Source organism: Ciona intestinalis, chromosome 6 (assembly GCF_000224145.3).
Source record: "Ciona intestinalis chromosome 6, KH, whole genome shotgun sequence".
NCBI lineage: Eukaryota > Metazoa > Chordata > Ascidiacea > Phlebobranchia > Cionidae > Ciona > Ciona intestinalis.
This window is the reverse complement of record NC_020171.2, coordinates 1965605-1981680: the sequence shown is the minus strand read 5'-3', so window position 1 is coordinate 1981680 and position 16076 is coordinate 1965605. Positions and strand designations below refer to the sequence as shown.

General features: G+C 38.6%; 3 protein-coding genes across 6 annotated transcripts in view; 2 read left to right on the top strand and 1 right to left on the bottom strand.

The window, feature by feature from the left end:
- Positions 1-16076, top strand: part of LOC100179250 (nostrin) — a 63877-nt gene that overhangs the window by 34244 nt on the left and 13557 nt on the right. For 2 of the 3 annotated variants that reach the window (XM_026834821.1, XM_026834820.1), the window contains exon 1: positions 4178-4264. The gene's annotated coding sequence lies outside the window, so the exon portion shown is untranslated. Of the gene's footprint in view, positions 1-4108; positions 4265-16076 lie in introns of those variants that run through there. The other variant, XM_026834822.1, reaches the window with a different exon arrangement.
- LOC100180756 (ras-related protein RABF2b-like) lies at positions 906-11459 on the bottom strand. The gene is made up of 7 exons (XM_009860555.3): positions 9953-11459; positions 8822-8918; positions 4161-4230; positions 2573-2666; positions 2329-2358; positions 1544-1669; positions 906-1116 (listed from the first exon to the last, which is right to left on the bottom strand). The coding sequence occupies exons 1-7, from the start codon at positions 9993-9995 to the stop codon at positions 929-931; spliced, it is 648 nt and encodes a 215-aa protein (XP_009858857.2). The 5' UTR covers positions 9996-11459; the 3' UTR covers positions 906-928.
- Positions 11936-15341, top strand: LOC100176920 (leucine-rich repeat transmembrane protein FLRT3-like). Of its 2 annotated transcripts, none has more exons than XM_018812213.2 (3): positions 11936-13914; positions 14294-14430; positions 14826-15341. In XM_018812213.2, the coding sequence occupies exons 1-3, from the start codon at positions 12047-12049 to the stop codon at positions 14855-14857; spliced, it is 2037 nt and encodes a 678-aa protein (XP_018667758.1). In that variant the 5' UTR covers positions 11936-12046; the 3' UTR covers positions 14858-15341. The 2 variants fall into 2 exon arrangements, with proteins under 2 accessions (XP_018667758.1, XP_002120213.1); XM_002120177.4 differs by having other exon boundaries at positions 14291-14430.

The following is a 16076-nucleotide window of genomic DNA, read 5'->3' as shown; positions in this document are numbered from 1 at the left end:
AGAATGGAAACGTGTCCCATCATACCCCACCCTACTATACAAGCTCCAAAACACAGAAGTTTCGGGGAAAAAGGCTATAAACCAATACATATGGTTTGGTATACGTGTTACAATTAGGTCAGAATAGACTTATAACCACTAATTGCAATCGGCAGGAAAACGAGATTATGTTTGACAACTTATCTTCGTATACTAATTGGCCAATTCAAACCTTAATTCGGTAATAACATGTTTATTCACAAAGCAGGTAGAATACATATCGTAATCCATATTATTACGTCACAATAGCGGCACGATTTCCGTTGCGAACGGCTTGAACTGGGTAGAGATTGGTGTCAAATATGATCCGATAATTTGCACGGTGGAAAAATGCAGTTTTTCAACTCGCGTTTTGTTTTTCCACTCGCGGTTAATCCAGATTAAGTCTAAAACTGCAGGTACGTTTTGAGAGCGCGGTGTAATTTAGAAGAAAATCTTATATAAGTAAACGGTAGTATAGTTTAAAATGCGGTAATTATGATCTATACACGCTATAGGAGCCGTAAACGCATAGTGTAGGGGTGTTAGAAAATGTTTTCTTTATATATTATGCGTTGCCCTTGCAGTTTGCAATGAAACACGTGCTCGATTAAAAAAATAACAAAATGTAATAGGTTTTATACGTACGCCCATATTTCTTTGTTTGTTTTACGCCGAGTGCTATGCTATTCTGTTGGTTAAAACTGTCATAGTTCATTCGAAATATTACTTTATCATTCACTCTCTAAGTTATGCATGGTGTATCATTCACTCTCTAAGTTATGCATGGTGTAACTTGTAAACGGGCACAAGGTGCACGCATGGAACAGAACACCCGTGGTATAATGACTGTCGCTATTCCGCCAAGCGGGAATAAGTTACATTCATTCACTTTTGGTTTTGCCTGTTGTTAAGTAAAAGTGAAACAACAAGTATTTTTTTCGGCTTCATTTTCCTTAAATTCTATTGGCGGGTATTGGCTAGATACTAAGCTGTCATTGGTTGGCCAGGTGGTGACTTGACCAATCGTATTCCGTCTTGAGTTCAGTTTTTCGTGAAGTAATTTCACACACAGGTCCAAAAACATCTCGCTTATTCCTGAAAGAATTGTTCAGTGTTATATCAAGTTTAGCACGCACACGCGAATGGATGTGACACTCGGTTTTATTACGACTTCACATTTAAATGTCAAGATGACAGAAACCCAAACCATTATTCGATCAAAGCATGTCGTCAGCAGAAAACACCCACGCAAAAACTTGCATATTTGGACAATTTTTCACTTGGTTTAGTCTTTATGTAATTTATGAATAGATTCAAATTGTCATTTCAAGAACCAATTTTATGGAACGATTTAATTAAACCTTCGACCGTCGTTTTTGTGCTATTTCCCAAATTAACATGCCATACGTCTCAAAAAGATAAAAAAAAAAGTTGTTTTAATTAATATGATATTTGCTACTATATACACGAAGATATATTGCCAAAAAGCACCATGCACACATACGGCCTAATGTATACATACCTTCGTTGGAATAAGCGGACACCTCCCTAAAATGCCCGCCTATCATTTCAGCATATGCATTCGCCTCGCTTTGTTTAACTTTTCGTGATCTGCCGAGATCAGATTTGTTTCCAATGAGAAATAAAACTATAAAAATAAACCATAGTTAAAAGTCAATATCCTACTTTTTAAGTCAATATCCTACTATAGAGTTCCGTGTGTGTATATACATTAGCAGTTAAATTTGAGGATGTGGGCTATATTACAAAACGATACGTGTTATTAAGAAGGCGACAGAGAAAACTGTTCTACATTTGTACTCTATACCAAAATGTGTAAATGTTAGAATAGTATGTGCTATATCACAAATTTAAACTAAAAATATTTAGACACCATTTTTTCATTTTAACCATAAGTTATTACTCATGTCAACTATTTTGTCACGTTGAATTATTCTTAATTTGGCTTGTATCGCGAAACACAGTCTAATAAAGGCATAGTGGTGTGTATAGGGGAAGATGGGACACCTTTTCGTTCTATTTTCTCGTCCCATTTGGTCGTAAACAAAAAGAATTTTCAAAGAATTATAAAACCATTTCCTCACGACTCCCATAGACCGTTGTTAATTGTTTAAAACACGATCAGGATATTTGGATGTTATGGGCTAAATGTGTCTCATCTTCCCCTACCCTATAGTCATATTGTATAAGACTTTACAGCCTAAAGGAAAGTATTACGAAGTATGTATTAACCCGGATTCTAAATCACAAGGTACTTAAATGATTTTTTATTAAATTCGAACTTACTTAGTTTGTCTTCTATATGTTGATGTAATTCTGTAAAATAAGTTTGTAAACATTACGTGTAAAAGGTGCGTGAACTTTTTGTTTAAGAAGCTACGTTTTAGAGGGCTATTAAAACTGTAATGCACGCTGTACAACATACACTAATGGGTGTCAATGAAATATTAATAAGCTAGGCATAGTTCCGTTTCTGATTGTGCGGTTTTCTACCACCGACGCGCCTCGAACCTATAAACCTTTCGCTTACCTGTTGCCCACTTTTGCGCTGCTACAAAGCTATCAGAATCAGTGATATCAAATACGATCAATGCGGCCTTTGAGTTCCGATAATACATTGGTATCTGCAGCAAAAGGAACAACCGGGTGTTGAATTAAATTTTAATCCCAGCCTAGACGGAGATTAATTATATCCTTCGTGTGATGCGATCAATTATTCAGCATAGGGTAGAAAACGGCTAATTCAATTGCGGGATCTGTACTACTATAGCGGGAAGTGGGGCAGCTAACCCCCACAGTTGTCTTGTATCGACAGCGCGCATGAGGTATATACAATTGAATAGAGGTCACTGTATCGTCGGCATATATTTCGTATTTTTCCACAAATTTTACGTTTTAGTGTTTTTTTGCCACACAAATGGTTTTTAATTTTGGTTACTTTGTAAATTTAAGAGTCAGCGTTTTTTCTCCGTCAAACGTGTGCTATAACGACTGTCATTGCCCCGCTGCGAGAGGGTAAATAAGTAACATTCATTTATTTCATAAATACAACATTTATACTTTATAAAACATACACTTTGATTTGAATTTTTATACAAACGTACAGTACACAACACATTCATATCCTTTCGCACTTGAAAACAACATTTTTCATTAAAATTTTCTTTTAACGATACAGCTGTCAACAAAGCAATAACTTCAAGTAGACGTCACCAGTTTATAAACCGTTGAAAGTCAACTATTCATTTATCAAACATCAAAGCTAAATGTAGCGCTACAGTAACTTTACCGCTGTTGTAACGTATGTCATACGTAGGTACTGACGTGTTTATCAAGTTTAAAGAAGTAGAAACGTCAGTACCAAAATAAATGACAGAGCTGTTTTATTGTTTTATAAAACTTGTGTAAAAATGTGTGATTTTCTGGCGTTTGTTTTTGTGTTCCCCCAAAGGACTGACGTTTCGTTTGCCATATACGGGTATTTTAAACATATAATACATAACATATATACGAATGTAATATGCCGTATAGGATTACGAGCTTGTTTGTTCGTTTCCAACGAAATAACAGTTACATTGTTGACTGTACGAACGAAACCGCTTTGACCGTGATTCGGTTTGAAATATTACCACCGTGCCCAAATAAGGGGCCAAGCTAATGTACAGAACCGGAGTATATTCTACGCTTGTTTGCCTGTATGGTAAGCGAAGCATAGGAAGGCAGGAAGACCCTTGTTTAAACTACCAACAATTCATTTCGAATTGAAGATGGCGCTTCAAGGCTGACACCTTGTACCGCAGACTCTATAGCGTCTAGATTGAGTTACCTGCGCCCCTACTCCGTGGTTCAATGCAACTCACACGGTAGGGTTGCCGAAATGGGGTTAGATTCAGATGCCCATGAGATCGCCTGCTCCCACACGGGCCGAAATACGAGCTTCTATACTGATTACTTCACTGTTTTGCTCTGCTCCCATACTGTTTTCGGTATACTATAGCGGGAAACGCATTTGAAATTGATATCGCTTTGATTCTATCAACTCATAATCCGAATGTTTGTTTTGCAGGGCGCGGGGTATTGTCGCCAGATAGAGGCCATTATGACGTCATAATACTCACCATCGACTTGAAGCGCTCCTGACCCGCGGTGTCCCAGATTTTCAACTTCAACTTTTGGTCGCCGACTTCCCTGGAACAAAATGGAAAAGGGAGTGATTTTAATTGTGATTAACTGCATGAATCGGGTCCTAATTTAGTGCTTATGAAATTAGACGGTTCTCGTAACATAAAGCAGTCAGGATTAAGTGATTCTATTTAAAGAGAGACTGATGGTGCCATTATTGGTGCAATATATGTATCTATAGCAGAATATAATTCGGACTTTTTGTGTGTTACATATTCCGTAACACTCTGTCCGAAGTGATTAATTTTTTAACACTTTCGCTGGATCGCTAAATCGTGACGTCACCGCAGCCGTTCCGGTCGACAGCTACGTCACTCGTCGGTCGGAATTTACCTCCCGGTAAAACGAGGCGATAAAATCGCCCTGCTTCGGTTCACGACACTGTACACCTAACAAACCAACTCTGCTTTACCAAAGCTTTGAGCAAACCCGAAAACTTTCATGTTAAATTTGCAGGTGACTGCAAAGCGCTTATGGTCGGGCACGGGCACGCAGAAACTGATTTATCGCTGCTTTTCAGACCCACTGGGTGGCTTTGGGCATGCCTTAACCTTTAAAACGCCCATTCCCCTATCGGGTTTAGTTGTAAAGTAAACAAACTATTTGTACTTGAATTTCGTTCCATTCGCTGTCGAGCGAATTTCGACAAACGATTTTTTCGCGAAAGCTTTTCCGCGCTGCCTATTGTTCCTATATGACGTCATAGTCACGATTGTCTTCCTTAATCCTGATTGAGTGAAAGAGGAACTAGTTGAGGCGATGCAGGCCCCTTTATCGGCGTTTGTATGCGGAGCAATACAAACAGGATTATGTATGAAGATAAAATGGCGCACGAAAACCCCGAGACCAAATTTCTGGATTGGAGAAACGACAGCGAATGTTTTATCTTGTTTTTTCTACATTGACCGCAAGCCAGAGCGCATTTATAGACGGCTAATAGGGTCTAGTCTAATTCGTCTTGTATGAGTGTACAAGGCTGAAATCATACCCTATACGTTTTTTATTCCCCCCAAATCGCGGCGCGTGTTTTAATAACGGTTTGTTTATTGGTGGAACCGACGCGTAGATTTTATCTAAGTACAAAAACTCGTTAGCCTTTTTGATGTGCTCCACGTATTTCGGTACATGTGTTGGTTTAGTGGCTGCCAGTATGCCGAGCCAAGTAGTATAGACAGTTTGCATTTTATTTGGCGTTAAAACGGTACCAGGACCGGTTCTTTAGGCTTGGAGACGTCTCGCTCTATTAGTGCTAGTTTCAACCAATTTTTTTGACAAATGAGCCCACGAAGCGAAATTTCAAACAATTTGAGTTTCTATAACTAAAGTACTACACATAAATTGTTGATAGATTATATAGTGCCGTTAAAAAATGCCTGAAAAGCGGATTCCATACTATTTTGAGTATATATATAATACCCAACTGCCCGATCTGTTGACAGATTAATTCGGTGCTGAAAAGAAATAAAACTGAATAACTGTTTGGTAGTTCTATTTTATACCCAAGAAATAGGAATTTTCAACGACCAGAAAGCAATTTTACTATAAGTGCTTGGTAGTTTAACTTTATATACCCACAGTACTACACAATTTGTTGATTGATTAAACGATGCTGTAAAAAATGGGAATTTTCCATTCCTGGCGCTAAGGATGCGTGTTTCATTTCCCTTGCCAAGGCAGTCAGAAACAAGACACTTTGTGACCTTCGTAAGCCGATACCAAGCGCCATATGCCCGCACCCTAGACGCTGGGAACGGTTCTCGTTAAAATGTATAATGCTGTACTGGTACTGTGGGGAAGACGGATACCAAATGGCACGAAATAAGAATGAAAATGTGAACCATCCTACCCTTACCTACGGTAATAGCGACTATGGGGTAAATGCAATCGTAATTTTACCAATTAATAACGGTCTTTATGTTTATGTAAATATTTCTTTGTTCACCAACAAATCAGAAGAGAAGAGAAAAGACGATGAAAACTTGGATCATCTTACCCCAACCTATTATATCCTGCACCTACTCGTGTGTATTTCTATATTTTTCAAAATGACAAACCGCATCCCACGTACAGATTATTGTTCAGTTTTGTCATACACCGACGACAGCCAGATGTGCAAACAGAATATGCGCTACTTATAAAAGAAGAGTCAGTCTATTGCCACTTATACCAAAGAACGAGTAGTGAAACCGAGTTCTATCATGTCGAGTTCGACCCAAGCACTGAAGAGCCTTGTTGCGTAACAAACGAGGAATTTGCATGTCAACGATTATAACGTCACACATTTGACAAGCGTCAGAGCAACTTGACATAAGGATTAAGTTGGATTATCTGGGTTTCCATACAAGTCTGGGTTTATTTAGAACTACAATGGAAGGCGGGGATTATTTTATGACCACGGCGTTAGCGGGAACGGTATTTTGACCGTTTAGCTGCAAAACATTAGGCTAGTTTTCCTACTTACTACAGTTGGCCATAGTTAGCCACTGCAGGGTAACTTTTAAACTGGCACGAGGTATATGAAACAGAACATCCGTGTTATAATAACTGTCGTTGCCCCGGTACGCGAGGATAAACCAGTTTCATTCTTTTAAACACGAGGCAAATTCTCCTGTTTATAGAAAGTCTACAGTTGAGCATAAACCGATTGATTAGACAGCCCATATTTTGAGTCATTATCGTTGTTTAGACGCCACTGGTCAGTGGGATTAACTTGTCACAACTTTCAAGCGCGCGAGGCAATACGTCACAGACCCCACTATGGCGTCACAAAGGCAGGGCGCGTGTATTTCGACGGACCGTGTTATTGGATCCAGCGATACTAACATCCCATGACGAGAAATTCATTTAGATTTTTGCCGACGAAAAACGGCAACCAACCAGTGGAAAAATGTCGGGTATAGGAGTAACAGTCACGAGGTGTTGGAAGATTTTAGGAGTCGGTTGTAACGCTATGACTAATTTATTGTAGGGTCTTGTTTTGCTTATTGCGCCATTACTCGTAATAACTCACTTTTATCAGCGCGTTGATAGATAGAACTGAAGACATGTTTAGAAAACATGGGTAGGGTTTTATTGCTACACGAAAACTACATAGCGTTTTTTGCTACAGTTTTAGGTGTGAAAAATACGCCAAACATAGTAATTGATTAAAGAAAAATGCGGCAAAATAGAAAACAAAGTAATTTATGTTCATTAAAAATTTTGGCTGTGCAAATGTGAAAAGTAGGCATTGTTTTTGAAGTTTATTACTTCTTGGTATTCAGTGTTGAAAGACATAGCCAGTTTATGACCCCTCGTGTAATTCGTAAGTGCTGACTCTGTCTCGCAATTTGTTTTATTACTTAAGGGATTTGGGCACTCAGCGCTTTGTTGTGAGTCCACACCCAAGTTCGAATAACAAACTAAACCACTATGGCTGTCTATAGGCGTCAAAGCTTGTACAGTTGTCCTTGGTGTATAGTTAACTTGCCGCGCTGTTCTATTCCCATTACTAATGCCTACTGAAGATAAAACCATGTTTTCTTTTCGTCAGGATATGTTTTACACGTTATGTCATCGCGTTTGCGGAGGTAGGACGTATGTTTACAGATAAGAATACTTGATTATTCGTTTTCTCATTTCCGTATCGCCAGTACTAGTCACACTAATTCAATATTAGCGTCTCGAAATTGGACTCGCGATATTTGGAGAACGGAGCGGCAGTGAAGGTTTCGACAGCTTCTCTTTGCGTTGTTCAAAGCGTCCTATATGACGTGTACAAACACAGCAAAACATGTAACAAAGTCTCTTTAGAAGTTCGTATGTTTACATTCTTCAACCCGTGTTCTTAACTTGCCCGGAAACTCGACTTTCTGAGTGGATGTGTTGTTTTGTATTTGCTCGTGCGACTATTAAAGCATTCGCCCGCGTTTGTACTTCCACTCAAGGGAAATAAGGCTCACCAAAAGCCTTTCGGGTATTCAGTTTGATTTGTCGCTAATAGTTTCGAAACCAGTTAACGCTAAGGGATAGGAAACCATGCTCGTTTACAGCGAGAAATGAAATGTAATATTGATAATATAAGACAGCTGTATTCCACCATGGCTCCCGCTGTTTTTAATACACATGGCGCCATATTGCTGGCATTAGTTATAACGCTGAAGTTTCTTTAAACGTTTCAAGTTCTTTATTTAAAATGTTTTATTGATAACGCCATATGCTTGTTTGAAATAACAGTATTTATTAATATAAGTTTAGGAATGCAAAATAATTGTAAATTTATAAATCATTTTTCGCGAATATTTAAAACTTCTTCCTTTTCTCGGCTTTTTTAGGCTATTTTGCAAATCTATCAATAAATTGCATAATATGAAATGGCATTCGCCCTAAAATATGTAAAATCACTAATATATATAAAACAGAACACCCGTGTTTTATAACTGTCGTTCCCCGCCATGCGAGGATAAATAAGTTACATACGTGGTAACTTGTAAGTGGCCATGAAAAGATGTATGAAACAAAAACCCATTTCTTTAAACTGTCGTTTCCCCGACATTCGAAACTATATCATTTAAATTCACTATTTTTATTTATCACAAGACAAGTTTCATTCACTTACTCGATGGCTTCAAAATAAGCAGCTCCAATAGTGGGGGTTGAAGTTTCCACAAATATTTTCCGCGAATACCTCATTACTAGCGAAGTCTTCCCCACGCCTGCGAATAAACTTTATTATTACGTCACAATGTCACTTAACCGAGAAATCTTAGGACCTCTGACGTCATAATAGGGATGAAATCGACACCGCGTATCAAGACACCACCGGGCGAAAACCCCCGTTTTTATTCGAAGCGAAAATTAACGTGCGAAAAGTTGTAAGAAAGGACTAATCAACATTATTCCCTTCATTGTAGTTTAATTAAGAGCGCGGATTACGAAACCGTTTCCGCGGTTCAATAAACCGCTGTAAGATTCGAAAGCCCAATTTCTTTTAACTAAACAATAACTGTGTATCGAGTAAACAACCTCGAAAAACAAGCAGTTTATGAATTATACAGAGCTATAAATCCATCTAGGAACTTGTACCGCAATCTTTACAGCGATTACTTTTGAGTTATAGCTTTATTTAGGTAAATGATTTTGTTTTTCGTTGTAATTTCCCATTTGTATGTGTCAATCAATACAATAGTGTTGTTTTTCTCTAATAACGTATCTTTCGCTGTAAAAGAGAGTAAGAGCGAAACGTGACGTCAAATAACATGACGTCACATAGCAATAAAACCGACGCGCGGGGGTCAAAAATTTATAAAAGCGAATAAATCATCTACAGTAAGCAAACGAAGCTGTTTGTTCTGCCCAACTGCGTGGTGTAACTGGACCAAGGACCAGTGGTCGTGGAGAAACTGCTTAAAAGATTTATTACGTACTACGGTGCGCAAACGGGTTATCTCAGACAAATATAATCTTTGTATGCCGCTAATACCTAAACAAATATCCACACCCCATAACTCTTAATCCAGAGCGCAGAGGGTTATCTCTTTCACTCAAAATCGAACAAAGCTAAAATACTTGGACAATCCAGTCAAAGCCAGTCTGAATCATCCAGTATTTAGAATTTCTTGCAGGGCGTCTGTCGCTTCTATTTTTACCGTTATGACGCACCTTTAGCTCAAAGCTGGCGTCTCAATTTCAATTAAATGACCCCAATTAAACAAGACACCATGTCACTGCTGCTGGTTTGAACGCCTACCTTGGTCGCCAAGAACTAAAACTTTGGCCGAAAGATTCTTCATTTAAACTCCCTCATTCTACGACAGTATAGTGTATAGAATATGTTGTATGCGTTGTGTGTACTTGTAAATGCATAACACTTAGTTACACATTAACTCCATGCACAGAATGCTGCGTTATTTGACAATGATTTATTAATGACGTCACAATGTGTTTACGTCACACCCGCGAAAAATTTTCGCGGCTTGCGATTTGTTTACAAAAAACTAACCGTGAATTTTTGGCGGAAATTTGAATTAGTTCCAGGTTAAAGTTGAATAATCAAATCGCTTTTGATTGGCGGTTTCCTATACCCGTCATCAATATGATATATGACGTCACAGATGATCATATTTCGTCATAATCCAAATCACGAGTATGGACAAGTAAGATTAATATAAACCTAAGTTAACCCGACGTCTTCAAAGCGAGCATTAATTTCTTACGGCATTTTTGAGCCATAAGGTATAGCAGCTTAAAACTGCGCTTTCATGTCAATACCGCACAAGTGTACACCGCATAACAGGCGTGTTCTGTAAACTATATGACGGTCTACGTATGCGACATATGGTGTATATGATCGTTTTTGTCGTATAGTGCGTTGGGGCAAGACGGTTCAAGTTTTTAACCATTTGTCGCCTATATGACGTAGCTATTATATGATTAATTTTTTAGCTAATGTTATAGCATTTGTGGTTGATTTGTAATGAATTAGGTTGGGGCAAGATGGTCCATGTTTTTTTCGCTTTTATCGTCCCATTTCGTGGTAAACAAAGATTTTACAGAAATATATAGCCACATCTGCACGACCCGACGGCCATTGCCTCGCGAGGATAAAACAAATGGTATTTTAGACCGTGTTAGGATTATGTTTTAGCCTATTTCGCTCAGAAAATGGTATTTCAGCGGTCTGTCACGTATTCTTAACATTGTATTTGGTCTTGGCCCTTTCGTTGTTCATTCCCCATAAGTGACAAGCAGTCGTTGTAGTTTGACGCTGTAGGTCGAACTTTCCTATCCAAACACGGAGAAAGTTGGCAGCGACCACCACATTAGAGACAACGCCTAATTGATGTCTCGTTTCGGTAGAAAAAGAAAAAAGGCACTGAGTTTTCGGACTGCCTTGTCGTCTTTGGTTTATTTAGTTTCAGCTACGAGACTAAGAAATGCACTATTTGACAGTTGTCGTAATTTAAAGGTGCCAGAATTTATTAGGGCAATGTTTTAAGTACAAGTCGTTTGTCGAAGTGAATTTTATTTAAAATTTGATCTCTGTCAAGAAAATGTTTTAACCGCTGTTGAGATTTTAGGCAGCCATTTTGAGAAAAAAATAATTGTCAGTTTAATTCTATAAATCAGGTTTCTACAGTTTTGAGATTATATTATGCTGTAAATTAATTTGAGATTTTTTCTTGATTATGTGCCAAATTGGCGGCGTGCGTTTGGTTTTAAAAATAATATTGATTTCAATGGCCGTAAACTTTAATGCCGTAAAGTAAACAAGAATCGGGACGTTTCTATGTAAATAATAAACAAGTTATCTGATAAAATCACACGAAAAAACAAACAGTAAAAAGAGATAAAAAAAATTGAAGAACAAAAACTATTGTTTTTTTTACTTTTTATTTATACTTGACAGTTACGCGTTTTCCAATCAGAGATATAAGATACGAAACTGTGTTGTTGTTTACTGAGGCTGTGCTGGGACGAGCAATACTCGTTTTATCGTATCAGCAATTTGTTTTATGACATTCATTTATGCCAGCTTGCCAAGTCGTACTTTGTTAATTGCGTATTTATTGCGTAACTTACAAACCAGCGTGAGATTTGGGATAATGAAATTGTGTTTCGATTTTTTTAAGGTGCGGAAAGTTTGTTACTTTCGCTTTTGTCTCTTACCAAAAGATTAATGTCTAAACAAGATCAGATTACGCCGGGGCGGTTTCGAGTTTCCGCGACGATTTGCGACCTCGCGCCCGGCTTGGGCAATTAAAATTCCCCGATGTGTAAACAAATATTCTCTCAATACAGAAATTTGGATGAATTAGGTTAGGAGAACAGAAAACAGTAGAAAATGGAAACAACGTTCAAAATCCTTATTTCTTTCACTCTGTTGGTTAATATCTGTCAGGCTTCTGCTTGTGTTCGAAACTGTCGATGCGACAGCCGTAATAATGTATATTGCATCGAAAACTCCTGGACATTTGTGCCTTACGGTATCCCGGTCGAAACTAGAAGTTTAAACATGTACAGGAACAATATAACGAATGGGCCGACCACCAATGCAAATTTGGAAAGACTAATAAACCTAAAGAAACTGGACATGCACCAAAACGATTTAAAATCATTTCCAATCGGCCTTCCAAACTCGCTGGAGTTAATTTACTTTCAGAAAAACGACATCAAGTACATCGGGCGTAATTCATTACACGGATTATCAAACTTAAACGAGTTACATCTGGACGAAAACAACATCACAAACAAAGGACTTTCGTCGGTCGCTTTCAAGGACGCGACACGACTCATGGAGCTCGTACTGACTAATAACTTGCTGACAGCTGTACCCGAAGGCTTACCGGTATCCCTCCGCGTTCTTAGGTTAGACAACAACCTAGTTCAGAGGGTTACCGTCTCCGCATTGCAGCCGCTTACGAGACTGATAAGGTTGGACTTATCCGGTAACTCAATCATACAAAACTTTGTAGAACCAAGCGCATTCTTGGGACTGCACCGACTCCGCACACTTGACGTTAGTGCAAATCGACTGACACAAATACCAAAGGGCTTGCCGGATAATTTAGATGAACTTTTATTGTCAAAGAACTCAATTGAATTTGTGTATAGTACAAGCAGTGATGATGGCTCGCCGACCGCCCATGGAAGTTTAAGTGGATTAACGATGCTTACGAAGCTTGACCTGTCGTCCAACAAGTTACAAAGCGTTGAATACGGCGCCTTTGACGGCCAACAACGACTGCGAACCTGCGAGTTACAGAACAACCCGTGGCAATGTGATTGCTACCTTACATACCTGAAGCGGTGGCTTTCTTCTACGACTACAACTCTGAGTAGTGAGCGTAACACACGTTGCTCAACCCCACAAGCATTTAGCGGGGTCACGTTGAGAAATATCGACCAAGAAGTTCTTAATTGTGATATCAGGGAAGCAGGCGCATTTCGTATAAGTGATGTAACAAGCAACAGTGCTATATTATCTTGGTCCAATTCTACAGAAACACCAGATCCTGCATTTGTCAACATAAGAGTGATGTCGGGGAAAATGTCTTGTAGTAACTGTTCGTTTTCCGACGATCCCACCAACGGTGTCTTAACAGTTTTAAGAGGTGCTGCTTCGGACTGGCTGTCGACTTACAGCATTGTAAACGTTGCTGGAAATATGTACAAGATAAATGGCCTGGAACCTAACAGACATTATGCTGTATGTCTCCTGGATTCGACACAAGACCCGAAGTTGGTAACAACCGACCAATGCCAGGATTTCTGGTTAAAAGAACCCCCTACAACATCCGCACCTAACTCCCAAGTTGACCCAAAATCAAATAAGCTTCCACTCTGGCTTATAGTGCTCTGCTGTGTATTAGCAGTGCTCTTATTACTTGCACTTATAGCTGTTGTAATATGCCGTCGAAGGTCCCGCGAAAAACCAGTCTTAGGCGCTGGGAATATGTATACTGCTCCGAGACTTACAAACTCGCGACACAACCGTCAAGAGTATTATTTCCCCGATTCCTACCTGCCTGGTTTCACCCAAAACTCAGCTACGCAGCGTAGCGACCGTACTTACGCCGAAGTTGGACCTGGCGGAAATGACGCAGCTATTGACGCAATGCGTGAATTTGACGTCACTTTGATGGTGAAACCGAATGACGCCACAGCACCAAAGAGATTACACATGACACAAGACAGTCTGAGTTCGTACAGGTATGTACTTATCTTTGCACAATAATGCCGTTTTTACCTTTGTTATTGAAGAGTTTTATTCTTAAACTTTGCCGTTTTCGTTTTTTTACCATACAATTTAGTTTTCGCTGGTAACTTTTGCTAACTTTCGCTGGTAACTTTTCGCTGGTAACTTTTTTTGGTAACTTTCGCTGGTAACTTTTGTCCCGTACAGTGCAGGACCTTTGCAGTTTTCGTTCATTTTTTTACCATACAATTTAGTTTTCGCTGGTAACTTTTGAGTTAAACTTTTTGTTAACGAATTCCACTTTCCAAGCTTAATTTTACCACTACTGCACCATGTCATACGCCTTCTTTTTTCAATTAAATTTTTGTTAACAAATACTTTCCCCCCTAGCAGCCGCCACGACACAATCTCAACCAATCAGACAGCTGCTGATGGGTCACGTGGTTCACCACCACCCAGCTACGAGCCCTACGATTCTATTGGTCACCGTTCCTCCGAGAGTATGACGTCACGATTACGTCAGGACACCGGTATATACGTTTGAGCCGTTTCCGTTCTTTTATTTATTTTCATCGCGCTTCTATGACAATGCTGCTCTGTGACGTCACAATGCTGTTTTGTAACGTCACAGCTGTTATATTTTCCTCTTTTTTCGATTTATAAGAAAATCATGTTTTAAATGTTTTTAAAAAATGGCATATTTAGATAAATCTCGCTTGCAAAAGAGTAGAAGATACTTTACATCGTTTAAAATGCGTTACGGTTGTGCATTAAACTATACAAATTGTTTAAAATAGCCCAAAAAGCGTTTTCCATTGCGCTGCGTTTTCAAATTTGCTTGCAATTTCGTTCATGTTTATTGCTGTTTTGGGCCGTAATGTGACTTAAATTGCTTTGAAAATAATATTTTATGTATCGTCCCCAGATTATGTATACGACCTTCTGCTGCAGAGGTAAAACGTGAAATTTTTGCTTTTCTCAGCGCTGACAATTTGATGAATGCAGAACGAATGAAATATGCTTCTAAATTAGTTCCCATTTCAAATAAAACGATAAAGTTGTCTTTCTTAATGCTTCTTTTTTTCTTACATATCTAGTAATGACCGAAGTGTCTTAGTTTTGATACAACAGTTGAAAAACTGGTCTTGTATTTATACGTTTCTTATGTAAAAATGATTGTATTTCGGTTTTCGTTATTTGGGATCCGGTATCTCATGCACCCGTGTTTCTTATTGTTCCTTGTGTCTTTCCCACCCATATGCAGCTTTTATTTTTCTAATAAAATTCACAGCGAAAACACTGTTGTTTTAAAGCCCAAGCCACGGCGAATGAAAACAAATAAGCAAAACCTGGGACCATCATTCGCGACCTAATTTTGTTTTCTCAACCGGCCCTGTTTCGCCGTGAGGATTCGCTAAAATAAACAAAACCTGTCCCCGGCGCAGGAACCGTACTGATCAAATGAGCTTTGCTATTTTTTGTACAATTGTCCGTATACGTCACGGGTTCGTCGCTTTGTGCTGAAAATCAATTAAAATATTCTTAGGTATGAATTACGCGCATACCAGTTCGCTATAACATGCCCCAACACGGCTAGCCAAGTTGATAGTCAAGTACTAAAGCGGTTTTGTGGTGTACGGTGCATATTTTAACTAAATGGGATAGGCCAACTATGATAAATAGTACTGTGGGGTAAGATGGATACCGTTAGTTCCTAATATCCCATTTTTCTTAAGCGTGTTTTAAAAATTAACAAGCTATTTTAGAATCGTGAGAATACGATTATATAATTCTGTAATTAATCTTCGTTTACTGCAAAGTGTAACAACAAAAGAAAACACAGACCTACCTAACTCAATATCCATATATCTTAAATCTTATATCGAGCAGGTGTTTTATCATTATTACACGCATAGGTACTACACACACCTAAATGGTAAACTATTTGACCTTTAGATTAATTCACGAGTTCATGCTGCCAGTGTCATGGCCAAATTGTAAACATTCCGATTTTTACGCTTACCCTAAAGTTCGGTAAATTTATATTAGTTAATAATGACATTTTTACCTGTCAAATGTTTTGATATATGAGTTTACACTGTCATTTTTCATGGTTCATTTGTGTATGTTTCAATTCTTACCGTAAAAATCGGAAAAATTTAGTCTAATTCTGTAC

Coding starts and splice junctions, on each gene's coding strand:
- LOC100180756 (XM_009860555.3), bottom strand. CDS start 9,995: ATGAAGAATCTTTCGGCCAAAGTTTTAGTTCTTGGCGACCAAG. Junction 8,919..9,952: donor TTTAGTTCTTGGCGACCAAG/GTAGGCGTTCAA, acceptor GTTTATTCGCAG/GCGTGGGGAAGACTTCGCTA. Junction 2,359..2,572: donor AGCGCAAAAGTGGGCAACAG/GTAAGCGAAAGG, acceptor CTTATTTTACAG/AATTACATCAACATATAGAA.
- LOC100176920 (XM_002120177.4), top strand. CDS start 12,047: ATGGAAACAACGTTCAAAATCCTTATTTCTTTCACTCTGTTGGTTAAT. Junction 13,915..14,290: donor GACAGTCTGAGTTCGTACAG/GTATGTACTTAT, acceptor TTTCCCCCCTAG/CAGCCGCCACGACACAATCT. Junction 14,431..14,825: donor ACGATTACGTCAGGACACCG/GTATATACGTTT, acceptor TATCGTCCCCAG/ATTATGTATACGACCTTCTG.